General features: G+C 51.5%; 1 protein-coding gene across 1 annotated transcript in view; it reads right to left on the reverse strand.

The window, feature by feature from the left end:
- Positions 1-16,164, reverse strand: part of ZNF777 (zinc finger protein 777) — a 32,275-nt gene extending 16,111 nt beyond the window's left edge. Inside the window, exons 1-4 of the mRNA XM_052638599.1 lie at positions 16,080-16,164; positions 10,818-11,678; positions 9,419-9,545; positions 4,327-4,440 (exon numbers count right to left, since the gene is read on the reverse strand). Coding sequence (XP_052494559.1) covers positions 4,327-4,440; positions 9,419-9,545; positions 10,818-11,663 — 1,087 coding nt within the window. The 5' untranslated portion in view covers positions 11,664-11,678; positions 16,080-16,164. The remainder of the gene's footprint in view (positions 1-4,326; positions 4,441-9,418; positions 9,546-10,817; positions 11,679-16,079) is intronic.
- Positions 16,165-16,916: the final 752 nt, after the last annotated feature.

Below are 16,916 nucleotides of genomic sequence, written 5' to 3' on the forward strand. Positions count from 1 at the left end.
ACATGTTCAATCTGCCACCTTTAACTTGGAGTTTTTCTTTTTTAAAAAATTATTCTTAGTGAATAAGAAGTGATATACGCTCACTTTAGAAAATTCTAGAAAGCATAGTGAAATATGATTTGGTTTATATTTCCACCCAGTTTTTCCCCTATCTTTTGTCGACGTCATTGACTTCCTACTGCATTTACATTATCTGCTGCTTTTTTGGCCATGCCTCCCGGCTGCTGGCATCTTGGTTCACCTAGCAGGGATAGAACCTGGACTCTTGGCAGTGAAAGCACAGAGTCCTAACCGCTGGACTTCCAGGGAATTCCCTACATCATCCATTTCTATATCCACATCTCATATCAACTGGCTTCAAACAGGCTTGGGCAATCCTCATCTTAAGCAAACAAGGCTCCTTACCCCACCCACCCCGCCAGCTGCTCTGCACTCACAGCTACACTGGGATAACCTCCACTTCCTCATCATCTGTCTACCCTTCAGCCCACTCTACAGGCCTCCACCCTGGCCACACCACCAGTGCTTCTCTTGCTAAGACCACTGATGTTGCTAATGTGCAAATCCAGCGGACACTTGGCAGTCTTTGCCTTGAAAGTGAAAGTCGCTCAGTCATGTCCGACTCTTTGCAACCCCATGGCCTATTTAGTCCATGAAAGTCTCTAGGCCAGACTACTGGAGTGGGTACCCTTTCCCTTCTCCAGGGGATCTTCCCAACCCAGGGATCGAACCCAGGTCCCCTGCATTGCAGGTAGATTCTTTACCAGCTGAGGCACACCGGAAGCCCAGGAATATTGGAGTGCGTAGCAGATTCTTACTTACTGAGCTATCAGGGAAGCCCATAAGTAAGGAAGGAAGAAAGGCTTTGTCTTACTAAACCACAATGCAGCATCAACACTGTTCACCCTGCTCCCTTCCCGGGGAAATACTCTTCTCTTGAACGTTGACGCAGTATCCTAATTTCTTACTACCTTTTTGGCCACTCTTCCTATTTCCTGTGATTCCTCTGGTTTCTTCTTTTCCCAAACCCTACAACAGTGGTTTTCCACCTTGGAAGCTTTTTAAAAAATACTAACACCTGGGCCCCACCCGGCCCACTATATTCCAAATCTGCTCTGAAAGTCAGGACTCTGGGGGCACATCCTGTGCTCCTCCTCTTCCCCCGTCCAGGCTGGGAAAGATGATCCTGTCCACACGATCGAGGCCCCCAGGTCCATCTCTAGCTCAGGTTCCTGCTGGGAGCCCCAGTCTCTGTCACTCAGCACCAGCTCCTGGACATGTCCTGAGATCTCACACCTAACGTGTTCTGTCTTTCCTCCGGGTCAGAGCCTCCCATTGTCCTACCCCCTCACTCGTGTCATGACCTGGGAGTCATCCTCAGGAGCCCCTGTCCTCGTACTCAACACCCACCAGCCACACTTCACGGACATCCATGTCTGTCCCAGCCTCCTGGCTTCCGGTCCTTCTTCCACATGAGGAGTTCTCCTCCAGGAACTTCCACTTGTGTTTCCACTAAAAATCCCACCTCCGCTGAGGCTTCTGCCAACCACACGGGCTCAGTAAGGCCTTCACCACTGTATGTCCCAGAGCCCTGGAGCCTCTCTGCACCGCACTGCCATAGTGGCCGACTGTATTTTTCTATACATAGGGCGTTTAGATTGTTAACACCATTCTCTTGACACAGTACATGGTACAAAAAGTATTGGATGAACTAAATAATAAACAGACAAGTGAAAATGCAGTGCAAAAATGCTTCACATGATTTCAGTGGCTGTATGACCGTCATTCGTGGTGTAATATAATATTTGTTCATCCTTATTTTTAAAAGATTTTTTTGACGTGGACTATTTTAAAAGTCTTCTTTGAATTTGTTACAATACTGCTTCTCTTTTAGGTCTTGGTTTTTTGGCTGCGAGGCATGTGGGAATCTTAGCTCCCCAACTAGGAATCAAACCCACACTCCCTGCACTGGAAGGCGAAGTCTTAACCACTGGACCGCCATGGAGGTCCCCTGATATTTGTATATCTTAGTCCATATTTTGGGATATTTTTCTAGGCTACAGACTCTCAGAAAGGAAATTATCAGGTTAAGTAAATGTATATTTTAAATATTTATTATATTTAAATATTTTAAATATTCATTTATAAACATATTTTAAGTCCAAAAAATATCAAACTGCTTTGTAAGAAAGCTGAAGCCATGTACAATATCTGAGAACCTGGATTTCAGCCATGGCTTCTGGTTTGTTTGCTTCACTCTGCTAATCTGTCAGGCAACAGTGGTCTCTGGCTCCCCCGGCCCCCATTCACCCTTACAGGGCTGTGAACAGGAGCCCCGGCTTGGGGGAACTTGAGCAGGGCCAGTATCTGAGTCACCTTCAGGCCTCCTTGCCCTTAGGAATCCGAACTATAAATGACAGCTTATGGATTGCATTTATTCAACCAATTCATAAAATGGTGATGTTCGGTGTATTCAGAACCATGACAGTTCTGTCTTCTAGCTGTTTCCCCCTTGGTATCACACTTCAGGTCTAGCCCAGGGCTGGCCTTGTGGCCGCCCTTCCGAGGGACAGGACACGCAAATAAGAGGTAACCGATGGCATGTTTGGGGTTCTGATAACTGAACTCATAGGACAAGCCTGCGGCCCCGAGGCCAGGGCCCCGCACACAGGGGTGCCCTGTGGGCAGTGCTTCCTGTTCTGCTCCTGTCCTCCACTCCAGTCAGGCTCCTGGTGGCTGAAGACGGTTAGTGGAACAAATGGCACATTCCAGCCACACAAGGCAGCCTCTGTGAGGCCACCGCTGCCCACAGACGCTCCGGCTTGGATGCCCTTGTGCCAGAACCAACCCCACCTGGGGCCGAGCCAGTTGAGGTTACTTATTTGCTCTTGATTCTGGCCCCACTCAGTGGGAGGCCCACCTGTGATGAGGGTGTGAACAGGCCGATCGTGGACAGGGTCCATGTGCCCGTCCCAGCACGTCTAAAGAAGATGCTAGAAAGGCAGCACCCGGACTACAAAACCCCACGGAGACATCAACGGCGTTCTAGGATCTTTACTGCAGACCGCCTCTCCCCTCTCGTCTTCTGCCTCCCAAGTCCTCGTTCTGATTTCCCCTCTTTTGCATCTCTCCATTGCAGTGACACTGGTTTTGGATGCGGCCACTCAAACCTTTGACATCCAGACTTATTTTCCTCCAAACAAATGTCACACCTTGTCCCCAAACCCCTCTCTCACCTCATCTACTTTAAAATCCATCTTTCTGCCTGCCAGAATGAACTCAGGACTAGCCCCTTCCCTCCATTTAAATCTCTAGGCAAATCTCTAGAAAGTATCGATGCTTTAGGGTTTCTCTGAAACACGCCAGCATTTATTTTTCCTCGGGGTCCTGCCTCTTCCTGAAGTTACTTCAGCTCTTACTCCACGTGGCCACCTCCTACTGGTCCCAGAGCCAGTGACATTCTTTCATACAAGACCCGGCTTTTGACCCCAGTGGGCTCTTCAGCCAGATTATCCTCCTTTTGCAAAAGACAGGATCACTAATGACATTTGGCTACAAAAGACAAGGACTGCCCCCACAGAAGACCTTCAGGTGAGTGACGCAAGCCCAAGAGCAATGCCGAAGAAGGGGCTCCGAAACCACCTGTACCCCAAGAACACCGCAGTGCCAGTGTGGGGGCTTCTGAGTGACCTCTGTGTAAGGAACTGCTCCCCATGAGGACCGACAGTGCCTGGCGGCCCAGGCTGCTGGCCCCTGCGGGTCGGCACACTGGGCCCTGGCTCTCAGCACCCGTCCTGTTTCACAGATGAGAAAGCAGACCTCCAGAAGGCTAAGCAACTGAAACCACGGCGAGGATGCAGCAAGGCCGGGGTTCAGGGGCAGGCTCTGCTCCTGAGCCCACGGTGGTCCTGCCTGCATCTCCCTGCCGCCGCCACCTCGCCACCTCGTCTGGACCCCGCCCGCACACTGGAGGACGTTCAGGTCAAGTCCCTCCACTCACCGGCCGCAGGCCCAGGGACGTGGCCCTTCTCTGGGGAGCTCGAGGCTGCACCAGCGTCAGCATCCTGACAAGGGAACGCCTTTCTGTCAGTTCTGGTTTTGTTTCCAGTAGAGAGTGAGGTGACACTCAGTCAGGTCAAAAGCTCCCCGAGACCACAGTGTTCCTAGTTCCGCCACCGGGGCTGCTGGTGACCCGGAGGCCCCGGGGCCTCTGGGCCGCCCTCCTGCACTGGCCTGCTGACATAGCCCGCGGGGGTCTCCTGTGGGCCACACACCCCACGCCGGGCCTCCCGGGCGCCAAGGCCACTATCGCCTGCAGCCACTCACCGGCACTGGGATCAGCAGGCGCCTCGCCCTCCTCAGAGTCGTCCTGCTCCTGCATGGCCGGCCTCTCCCCTCGTTCCATCTGTGACATGAGGTCTGGTTTGGAAATTGCATAGTCTGGGCAGGAGGAAGAAAAGAAGATATTCTATGGGGTGAGGTCGCACTGGATGCTACAAAACTGTCACCTGTGTGCATGTGACACCAGGAGCAGCTGCCCTACTTGAGGCCGGAGTGCTGCAAACAGAAGGGCCAAGTTTCCAGCCCCTCTCCTCAGGGCATGCTGAGTGTGCACATGTGCACGCACGTGTGTGTGTGTGTGTGTGTGTGCTGAACCCATCTCAGGTCCTCCTGGCGGGACCAGCAATGGGGCGCACTTGCCGACCGACGGAAACCGGCCCTCAGTCATCTGTGGCTCTCAGGTGGCCAATGCCTGCTCGGATTTTCATGACAAAGGCAGAAGACATTTAAAGTTTTATAAATGAAAAAACTAACCTTAATAAAATCTAGAGGTCATGAAACAGAACACTGACAGGTTTTTTTACATTACAAAAAGTTTCAAGATCTTTGGAAATAAAGTCAAAAGATGATGAAACTTGAAGAAAATAGTATCTCACATACATTAGTAAAATATAAGGCCAAGGGTTAACATCCACAATTATATATATATAAAATCTCTGCTAAGTCACTTTAACTCAAATGACCATTATATCTATTACTGTGGGCAGGAATCCCTCAGAAGAAATGGAGTAGCCATCATGGTCAACAGAAGAGTCCAAAATGCACTACTAGGATGCAATCTCAAAAACGACAGAATGATCTCTGTTCATTTCCAAGACAAACCATTCAATATCACAGTAATCCAAGTCTATGCCCCAACCAGTAACGCTGAAGAAGCTGAAGTTGAATGGTTCTATGAAGACCTACAAGACCTTGTCGAACTAACACCCAAAAAAGATGTCCTTTTCATTATAGGGGACTGGAATGCAAAAGTAGGAAGTCAAGAAACACCTGGAGGAACAGGCAAATTTGGCCTTGGAATACGGAATGAAGCAGGGCAAAGACTAATAGAGTTTTGCCAAGAAAATGCACTGGTCATAGCAAACACCCTCTTCCAACAACACAAGAGAAGACTCTACACATGGTCATTACCAGATGGTCAACACCGAAATCAGATTGATTATATTCTTTGCAGCAAAAGATGGAGAAGCTCTATTCAGTCAACAAAAACAAGACCAGGAGCTGACTGTGGCTCAGATCATGAACTCCTTATTACCAAATTCAGATTGAAATTGAAGAAAGTAGGGAAAACTGCTAGACCATTCAGGTATGACCTAAATCAAATCCCTTATGATTATACAGTGGAAGTGAGAAATAGATTTAAGGGACTATATCTGATAGATAGAGTGCCTGATGAACTATGGAATGAGGTTCTCGACATTGTACAGGAGACGGGGATCAAGACCACCCCCAAGGAAAAGAAATGCAAAAAAGCAAAATGACTGTCTGGGGAGGCTTACAAATAGCTGTGAAAAGAAGAGAAGCGAAAAGCCAAGGAGAAAAGGAAAGATAAAAGCATCTGAATGCAGAGTTCCAAAGAAAAGCAAGGAGAGATAAGAAAGCCTTCCTCAGCGATCAGTGCAAAGAAATAGAGGAAAAGAACAGAATGGGAAAGACTAGAGATCTCTTCAAGAAAATTAGAGATACCAAGGGAACATTTCATGCAAAGATGGGCTCGATAAAGGACAGAAATGGTCTGGACCTAACAGAAGCAGAAGATATTAAGAAGAGATGGCAAGAATACACAGAAGAACTGTACAAAAAGGATCTTCACGACCCAGATAATCACGAAGGTGTGATCACTCATCTAGAGCCAGACATCCTGGAATGTGAAGTCAAGTGGGTCTTAGAAAGCATCACTACGAACAAAGCTAGTGGAGGTGATGGAATTCCAGTTGAGCTGTTTCAAATCCTGAAAGATGATGCTGTGAAAGTGCTGCACTCAATATGCCAGCAAGTTTGGAAAACTCAGCAGTGGCCACAGGACTGGAAAAGGTCAGTTTTCATTCCAATCCCAAAGAAAGGCAATGCCAAAGAATGCTCAAACTACCGGACAATGGCACTCATCTCATCACACGCTAGTAAAGTAATGCTCAAAATTCTCCAAGCCAGGCTTCAGCAATACATGAACTGTGAACTTCCTGATGTTCAAGCTGGTTTTAGAAAAGGCAGAGGAACCAGAGATCAAATTGCCAACATCCGCTGGATCAGGGAAAAAGCAAGAGAGTTCCAGAAAAACATCTATTTCTGCTTTATTGACTATGCCAAAGCCTTTGACTGTGTGGATCACAAGAAACTGTGGAAATTCTTCAAGAGATGGGAATACCAGACCACCTGACCTGCCTCTTGAGAAATCTGTATGCAGGTCAGGAAGCAACAGTTAGAACTGGACATGGAACAACAGACTGGTTCCAAATAGGAAAAGGAGTACGTCAAGGCTGTCTATTGTCACCCTGCTTCTTTAACTTCTATGCAGAGTACATCATGAGAAACGCTGGGCTGGAAGAAGCACGAGCTGGAATCAAGATTGCCGGGAGAAATATCAATAACCTCAGATATGCAGATGACACCACCCTAATGGCAGAAAGTGAAGAGGAGCTAAAAAGCCTCTTGATGAAAGTAAAAGAGGAGAGTGAAAAAGTTGGCTTAAAGCTCAACATTCAGAAAACGAAGATCATGGTATCTGGTCCCATCACTTCACGGGAAACAGATGGAGAAACAGTGGAAACAGTGTCAGACTTTATTTTTTGGGGCTCCAAAATCACTGCAGATGGTGACTGCAGCCAGGAAATTAAAAGATGCTTACTCCTTGGAAGAAAAGTTATGACCAACCTAGATAGCATATTCAAAAGCAGAGACATTACTTTGCCAACTAAGGTCCGTCTAGTCAAGGCTATGGTTTTTCCAGTAGTCATGTATGGATGTGAGAGTTGGACTGTGAAGAAGGCTGAGCGCCGAAGAATTGATGCTTTTGAACTGTGGTGTTGGAGAAGACTCTTGAGAGTCCCTTGGACTGCAAGGAGATCCAACCAGTCCATTCTGAAGGAGATCAACCCTGGGTGTTCTTTGAAAGGAATGATGCTAAAGCTGAAACTCCAGTACTTTGGCCACCTCATGCGAAGAGTTGACTCACTGAAAAAAGACTCTGATGCTGGGAGGGATTTGGGGCAGGAGGAGAAGGGGACGAAAGAAGATGATGGCTGGATGACATCACTGACTCTATGGACGCGAGTCTGAGTGAACTCCGGGAGTTGGTGATGGACAGGGAGGCCTGGCGTGCTGCGATTCATGGGGTCGCAAAGAGTCGGACACGACTGAGCGACTGAACTGAACTCAACTGAACTGAGGTCACTTCAGTCGTGTTCGACTCTGTGCAACCCCATAGACGGCAGCCTACCAGGCTCCCTCGTCCTTGGGATTCTCCAGGCAAGAACACTGGAGTGGGTTGCCATTTCCTTCTGCAATGCATGAAAGTGAAAAGTGAAAGTAAAGTCGCTCAGTCATGTCCAACTCTGTGTGACCCCATGGACTGCAGCCCACCAGGCTCCGCCGTCCATGGGATTTTCCAGGCAAGAGTCCTGGAGTGGGGTGTCATTGCCTTCTCCAATATAACCTCTATGAGTACTGAAATAAAAATATCAAAGTTACAAATAGGTAATTCATAAACACACAAAAAGATGCACAAGTTCCCATACCGATACAAGTCAGTATCATATTTTGTCCATCAGCAAAGACAAATCTTTACAACAGGAGAACCTTGGTTGGGCTAAGGGTGTGGAGATGGCACTGTCACACTGCTAGGTGAACACACACAGCCCTGGGGACGGCCCATGGAAGCGCCTGTGACTCTGTACACAAGCACCTTTCCTTGGCAAGCCCACCTCCCCGAATCCATCCTGTTGAAATACTCGCGGAAGTGCACAAACACAGAGCCTGACTGCAACCTTCTGCAGCAGTGAGAAGACAGATCCAGGCTGCCGCTCATCAATAGTTCAATATCAACAGCACAATGGTTCACCAGCAACACTGCACTGCCCTTCAAGCGGGCCTGTGGGCTGACACAGGAGCTGTCTCTCACTACCGTTGGTAAAATAAGTGAGGGATCCCATTTGTGCAAACCACAAACCACACGTGCATGAGTGCACAAAATGATGAGAAACAGTATAGGCCCCAGGGTCCACGGTGGTTCCCTTGGGGGAGCAGCACTGACTAGAGGGTGGTGGCTGATCATTATCATACAAACCTGAATCGTTGCCTTCGCACAAGGATGCACATACTTGAAAAAGAAAAGTGGGGACAAAAAAGGTACCCCATGGAGAGGTATAGATGGATAAAAGTAACAGTTCCAGCAAGGATTAAATTTTCTATGCAACAGCATATTTAATGTTTTTCTAATTTTGTATGTGTGCATTTGTGTGTGGGTGTGGGTGTGTGTCCGAAGAGCTCCCCACATCAAAGAAAAGGATACATATAATTCTAAAGCTTATCTTCCTAAGTCTTCATCCTCAAATACTCTTATTAACAAAGATAACAAGAATACACAGATTTGGGGGGAGGAGAGATCTCGGTGAAATCGTGACCTCCCGGTGGGGACCTAGGATGTTCCTTTAACCCCCGGGGTCACACCTCATCTCTGCACAAGGGGGACAAGAGCTCCCAATCAACGGCAGTATTCAGGGCTGTCCTAACTCCCGAGCAGGAAGGATGTGCTGTTTAAGTGCCGTTCTCACAAGGCACCTCACACTTTGTTCAGTAAGGGTCTGCTGGACAAACTAATTTTAAGGTTTATATATATACGTATACACACACCACTGATGTCCAAGTTTGTCCCCCGACCCCTGTGGCTTCTCCATAGTGTGGTTTCTCTGTTTACAGACTGTGCTGATCTATGCTGCACTGGTGTGTATGGGTATATGGGTGCCTGTTATTTTTTGTTGGGCTCTTAGAAATGACTTCTGGGCATTCAGAGGCCCCAAAGGTTCCTAACAAGCCCCCAGCAGGCTAGCAGGAAGCCGTGGGCAGACAGCCGTCTTCTTACCCATGGAAACCAGAGACTCGTAGTTGCCGCGCATCACATTCTTGTACAGCTCCTTCTGCCACTCAGACAGGTTCCCCCACTCCTGCTCCGAGAAATGGACGGCCACGTCGTCGAACGTCACAGGGACCTGAAACCACACAACTGCTCAGTGTGGACCCACTGGAAGGCGTCATAGGGCCTGGGGCTGCCAGATCCCAAAGCCAAGAACAGCTCCGGCCCCCTGGGCTTGGGTCAAAACTCTCAGGCCTGGAGCAGAAAAGGCCCAGCTATGAGTTTTCACCAGGGACCTCTCTAGAAATCAGAAGACTTCAGCCACTGTCGTGGCCTGAGACAGTCAGGACCCTGGGCTGTCTGGTCCCCTTCTCCTCTGACAGGATAATCCCTGCTGCTGTAAAGCGTGGTCTGCAGACCAGCAATGGCACCACCAGAGAACATGCTGGAAATGCAGACTCTCGGGCCCTACGCCAGATCAGCTGATTCAGACTCGGCATTTAGTAAGATCCCCAGGTGATTCAGCCACTTACCCTGGTGGCTCAGATGGCAAAGAATCTGCCTGCAATGCAGGAGACCTGGGTTCGATCCCTGGCTCGGGAAGATCCCCTGGAGAAGGGAACGGCAACCCACTCCAGTATTCTTGTCTGGAGAATCCCATGGACAGAGGAGGCCCAGGAGGCCATAGTCCATGGGGTCGTAAAGAGCTGGACATGACTGAGCGACTAAGACACACACTTCCAGGTGATTCATGTACATAACACAGTCCATGCATCGTCCCCAGTCCCCACACCGGCCCCGCCTTGAGGCTGCACAGAGAGGCAGTAGCATAAAAAAAAACAATAAAAACCAAAAAAAAAACCAGTCCACGTTCCAGTGCTCTCTTCTGGGAAACAATATTAAAACCTAACTGTCCTCTGGTGTTTTCAAACATCTCTGAAAATCACATTTGTACTGGCATTAACATGACTTATAAGTTAACTGATACAAATGTTGCACACAACAGGGCCCTGTAACATTTCACAGAGTTTTCCCTCCACCTCCATGGGAAACCACACCACAGAGTCTTCCCTCCACCCTGACGGGAAACCACACTGGTCCACACTTGTCCACAGCTCAACCACTTGGCCTTCAATGTGCCTTTTATCCCCAGACGTCACGACTGAACTTCCTTCTACCCTGACAGCTCCCGTCACTAGGACGTCTCTCTGATCTATAACCTATGCTTTACATCAACAGGAGGAATCATTTGGTCTGGGTGTGTCCTGTTCTTAGTGGAGTTGGGGACCAGACATCATCAGATTCTTTTCCTTCTTACCCACGGCTTTCCCTTTCTTTGATACTAAATTCCTAAAATCCATTCCAGTCTTGGTCACTCCTTGGGAAGCCCCAGCTGGGATAAGGTTACCTTGGGAACTTCCCCATTGCTGCCCGGGGGCAGCCGCAGGATCCAGAAGTTTCTGTTCTTCAGCAGGTTCTCCATGTTCTCCAGCCGCCTCTGCAGCAGCCCATACTCCTGCAGCAGGGTCCCCAGCACGACCCACTTGCTCTCCAGGTGGTTGGCGAACTCCACTGCCGTCTTCTCACAGTCAGCTATCTTCTTCTCATTCGTGCCAGTCCTGCCCTCCAGGGTCAGGAGCCGCATGGCTTGGGCCTCCAGTTTCCTCTCCACTGCTTGGACGGCAGCCCACACGGCCAAGCGGGTGATCTCCGCCGTTGGGAGTGGGGTGTCCTTCTGGGCCGCAGCAGAGATCTGGAAGGGGGTGTCCTTTTGGGAAACCGGGCTCTGGAGCAGGGGGTCCATGTCGGTTTCGGGCACGGTGGGGGACAGGGTCAGGGGGTCTCTCTCAGGAACTTCGGGGGAGTGGAGCGGGGCTTCTTGATGGTGGGTGGAGTGGGAGAGAAGGGACATCTCTTGTTCGGCAGTGGTGGGGGGCGGATACGGGGGCTCTTCTGGGGAAGTCAAGGGGCCCTGGATCCGAGTCTCTTGCTCGGAAGCGCCAGGATACAGGAGTGAGGGTCCCTTCTGGAGCACGGGTGGCATTCGGCCAGAAGTCTCTTGCTTGGGGGCGCCAGGAGTCTGGGGTAGGCAGCCTTGCCGGGAGATAGCGGGACACAAAGAAGGGAGTTCTTTGGGGGGAAGCACGTGGGATTGGAACAGAGTTTCTCGAGGGAGTCCGGCCGGGGCCTGACGCGGAGTTTCTTCCTGCAGGACGTTGGGGAATGACAGAGGGGAGGAGCGTTGGGTCTCCATGTCCAACTGCTGGACCTGTGTTCAAGGAGAGAAAGGACAGTGTTGAAGGCCAAGAGTCTCCAGTAGGCAAATAAATTCCGAAGATAAACACCCACATTAAAGGGGCTTCAGGCTTTGTAACAATACGATACACTCCATGGATATGAGTCTCTTCTTGAGACCCCCATGCTGATCTACATGTGGATGATACAACTACATTAACAATAGATAAAAGATGGTAACACCACCTCTGCTTCCATAGAGCCGTCTCCTTTTCACAACACACACTATGCAGGAGGCATCTTGCGAGTAGAGGTGTGGGAGAGGAAAAAGGATACTGGCCTTGAACTGGAACATTTGGTTTTCAGCCCCTGTCTATACCAACGCTGTCTGGGTTTCCCTGGCCCGGCTATTTGACTTCTCTGTTCTCAGAGTCCTCAGCCATTAGAAAGGGTCATAATATCTCACCCGCCTGCTACCTCACTGAGTTCTTCAAGCAGTGAGCACTAAATATAGAGTAAAGCTCTGAAAAGCAACAGAGCAGAATCTTGTCAATGCCGGGCTAGCCGAAAACTGCCAGCAAGGTGGGGCTGGTTCTATGAAGGAACTTGCCTCCAAGGTGAACTCGACATCCAGCCCCACTGCTTCTATTTGTATCATCAGGCAGTCATGGCACCCATGTTCTTTCCCTTGTTTTGTCCAACGGTAAGGACACACAATTACCTTAAGCTTCCCAGACCTTTTGATAATAGCTGAATTGTTGACTTAATAACATTTCTCAGAGTTGATACAGTATAGGTTTGCCTTTGAAACACTGTGGACCCAGCCCCTGCTGGAGAGGCTGAATGGGCTACTGGGCACCCAGGCTGGCTCCTGTGACATGCAGAGAAGAGAGACACTGACACAGGTGTGGGCATGGCAATTCAGAGCCAAGGTTCCCGGGCAGAGGGTCCCCAGCGGTAGGTGGACCCTGGCTGGTGGGGTCCTCCCCATGGTTCATGAGGTGGGAAGGAGGAAAAATGGAGGCCTAGCAGGATGGGAAACAGAGCTGAAGTCAGCCAGTTCCGTGACCTGTGTCGTGGTTGGTAGGGACTGGAGCCAAAATAAAGATCCTTCAATTACTTGAAGGGGGTTTCAATTATTCACACTCTCCCCCATTCCCTGCCTTGCTATGTCCATGTTCAAGGAAAGCTTGTATCATCATGGAGGTGAAACCAAGGTCTTCTGAGTGACCAGCGCTGTTTCTATCTATCCAGACAATCAATATGTTTATTGGAACTGAAAAGAATTTCTTCTTTATCTATGTTTGTCAAGCACACTCTTCTTTCAGTGAATCTGCTGAAAGGCCAGTTATTATGTGCCAGATAGAAGTTATCTTTAAAGTAACTGAAATTCCTTTTTTCTTCATTTGAAAATTAGCATATCCCTGGTGTCCAGTCTGAAACACAGTATGTGCTCAACACATGTCTGCTGAATGAAAAGTATAAATGACAGGGTTACAAAATGTTACTAGAGTTAACAATGAGGGGGTTTCCGTAATAGCTCAGTTGGTAAGGAATCCACCTGCAATGCAGGAGACCCCAGTTTGATTCCTGGGTCGGGAAGATCCCTTGGAGAAGGGATAGGCTACCCACTACTGTATTCTTGGGCTTCCCTTGCAGCTCAGCTGGTAAAGAACCTGCCCACAAAATGGGAGACCTGGGTTCGATCTCTGGGTTGGGAAGATCCCCTGGAGAATGGAAAGGCTACCGACTCCAGTGTTCTGGCCTGGAGAATTCCATGGACTGTACAGTATAAAGTAGGAAAAATAGAGTTAATAATGAAGTTCTTTGAATCATCAAAGATGATTCATCTAAACCTATTTACACCTTCTAATACTTTCTTTCATTTGTTCATTCATTCATGTGTAGCGTAACTGAGACAGCATCAGGCTTTTAAGACAAGGACTGAAGATTTAAGACCTTGTTCAGGCAAAAGGTTTCTGAGGTAGTACAATCCAGCAGCTTCGCAGGGAACCAGATGTGATGGCTAAATAGTCAGGTAAAAGCTGACAATTATTTGGCCTTTATTATGTGCCACGAACTGTGTTTTACAGGGTTTATCTAATTTATTCTTCACAAAACCCTACGTTGCTGCTAAGCTGCTAAGTCACTTCAGTCGTGTCTGACTCTGTGTGACCCCATAGACGGCAGCCCACCAGGGTCCCCCATCCCTGGGATTCTCCAGGCAAGAACACTGGAGTGGGGTGCCATTGCCTTCTCTGACAAAACCCTATAAACAGGGACAATTAGAATTCTTATCCACACTTAGCACAGGACGGCGTGGAGGTTTGGAGAAGCTAAGGAACTGGCCCAAGGTCACACAGCCGTCTGGCTCCAAAGTCTGAGTTTCAGCCTAAGCTGTAGGTTGCCTCTGGGCCTCATGTACCAACTGAGACAGCTGGTCAGTGTGTGTTCTGAATCCTTTTTACCTCTAAAATTTGAAGGCTTGGAGACTAAACAAAGACTTGTGGGAAGGCCCTGCCCATGGAGATTCCGATTTAATGGTGGGGTCAGGGACCCCCTCAAAAAGCTCGTGAAAACTATGGATTCTACCCCTCAAAAACACACATGAGCACATACCCAAAATTCAGCAAGCACTCTCAAGGGCATCACAGACCCCTGAACCCAAAGGCTCATCAACAACTAAGCCACCTCTCAACTTTTCACAGGCGAAGGAGTGACCAGACAACCATCTGAGATAGGAGTCTCAGACACAGGGAAAGTGAGGAGCCTAACACAACACAATAGGTACAGGTATGGCCCTGTCCTCACGGGGGTTTAGGGTATTTGCCTACAACTAGTAGGAAGAAGGGAAAATCCCCAGGGGCAAAGTGAGTCTCTCAGGTGTGATCCAGGGGTTTAACTGGGAACAATGAAGAAAAGCTTCACGACAGTATATAAAGCCATTAGAGCAAGGCATCTTTGCTAAGTAGTCTAATCAGAGCTCAAAGGAAAATACCAGTTATTTGCTCTCTATTATTAGAGTGTCTCTATCCATTTCCGGATTCTGAGCACTGTAGAGCCATGAGGGGCCACAGAAGCACATCCTCTCCACTGCCCCCAAATAAAAGCCCCAGGCTCTATTTTCATCAGTCCCAGTAAACCTGTGGCTTGCTATTACGCTAAGCAAAAAGAAATGGCTAAAGGGGGAAACGGAGCTTGTAAATATGATATGTAAGATTAACAAGCTTACATTTTCAAACTGTTAGGGACAGGGAGAGAATTCCTCTGGTTCTTATTTCATAGGATTTAACCCCACCCTCCCAACCCCATGTATCCTAAACGGATGGGGTCTCCAGGATTCATTCATTAGAAAAATTCATCATACCTATCTTATAAAGCCGTGCCATTGTCTGCTATGACCCAATGTGGTTCACCCAGAATTATATACTATTCAAGAGTCCTGGAGACCTAGGCACTTAACAACCATTTTGTTTTATTTTTCATAGCGTCGCTTTTATTATCATTATTATTATTTTAAGACCTGAGGCTCTTCAGAAAAGCCCTATATCCCGACCCCTTCCTGTACCCAACAGGAAACTGAGGCTCAGGGCTCTGCCTCCCATGCAGCAATTCTCCTCCCAGCACGACTACTGCATTTTAAAGAGCAGGTCTGCGGGGAGCTCTGGAGACTGATTTTTAAGAACGGCCCCCTGATAGGGGCACACAAACCCCCAAACCCTTCGTAGCTCGCTTCCCCAGACCCCAACCGTCCGGACACCCAGAGTTCGACCGGGCCTCCGGACGCAGAGAGGCTGGAGGCCGAGGCGCCCGAGCCCGAGGGTCACCTGCTCCCCACGCCGGAGACGCTCGGGTGGGCGCTGCCCGGCCTCCCACCCGGCCATCACCTCCCCCCGACCTCGACGGGCCGCGGCCCCAGCGCGCCGGCCCAGGCCCCCGCCCCAGAGGAGGCCGCCGCCAGGGCCGTCCCCTCCCCGTCCAGGCCCGCGGCGGCCCGGAGGCAGGTATTTCTGCGGACGCGGGCGCCGAGCCACGGATGACTCGCTACGTGACCTTGGGGGCAGGCAGGGCCGGTCGCCGCCAGAAGTCCGTGCCTCAGTGTCTCCGCTCTGCGAAATGGGGAGAGCCGCGTCAGCGCCGCGCTCCGGCCGCGGGAGGCTCGGCGGGGCCGAGCTCTGCGGAAAACGTGCGGCGGCAACCCCGACGGACGCGGCGCCGGCTCCGCAGGGAACGAGGCGCGCCGCCTCGGCGCCCGCCTCCGGGCCCGCGTGAGTGCCAGGCCCCGGGCGTCCCCGCAGGCGCGCCCGGACGGCCGCCGGCTTCCCGGCCCGGCTCCGCGCCCGCAGCCGCCCCCCTAGTCCCCCGCCTTCCCGAGCAGGGGCGCGCGAGCCCTCCTGGCCCCCCGCCCCCACGTCGCGGCGCTTCCGTCCCTTACCGAGACCCCAGGCCGGGCCGCCGAGCCCGGGACGCGCAGGCCGTCCCCAGGGCCCCGAGTCCGCGCGTCCGTGCGAGCGCGGGCCGCCCTCGCCGGAGCCGGGGCCGCCTCGGCCATGGCCTTGCGCTGTCCGGCCCGGAGCCGGAGTCGCCGCCGCCGCCGCCGCGCGGCCCCACGCAGGCCGGACCCCCCCACCCCACCCCCCGGCCTCTCCGCAGGCGGCGCCCGCCCGGCCCGGCCTTCCCCGCCCGGGCTCTCGCGGCCGTCGGGCCCGGCCTGCTCGGGGCGGGCGGGGACGGAGCGGCCGAGCCCGGCGGCGGCGTCGGAGCGGGGCGCGCGGCGGTGCGGGTGGCCCCGGCGGGCTGCGCCCCGGCCGCGAGCTGGGCCCCGGCCCTCAGCACCGGCCCGCGCGCGCGCGGCCCCTCAGCGGCCGCGGCTGCGACCCCCCGGCTCCGGCCCCGGCCCCGGGCTGCGAGCTGCGCTGCCGTCCCGGCGCCTCTTCAGCAGGGGAGCTGTACAGCAGCTGCCATGTTGATACAAACTGCATCCTGGGAGGCATGTCCCTCTCAGGCCGTTTAAAGAGAAACACTCCGAGGCTCGTCGGAGGCTGCAGGAACCCAGACAGCTCCATCTACAGCCGGTAGGAGCGAACAGTGTCGAGCGAGCAGCCGGGGCGGCGACGGACACGCCCTGAGCCCCGGGGCCAGCCCGTCGTGCCGCCCGGGCCGAACCGCTCGGGCCTCCCGCCTCCCCGACCCCCGTGGGCCGCCCCCTCGCCCCCCGGCCTCTCACCTGGGGTCCTCGCCTTGCCGGCCACCCTAGGGCGAGACCCGGAGG

Source organism: Budorcas taxicolor, chromosome 4, assembly GCF_023091745.1.
Source record: "Budorcas taxicolor isolate Tak-1 chromosome 4, Takin1.1, whole genome shotgun sequence".
Classification (NCBI taxonomy): Eukaryota; Metazoa; Chordata; class Mammalia; order Artiodactyla; family Bovidae; genus Budorcas; species Budorcas taxicolor.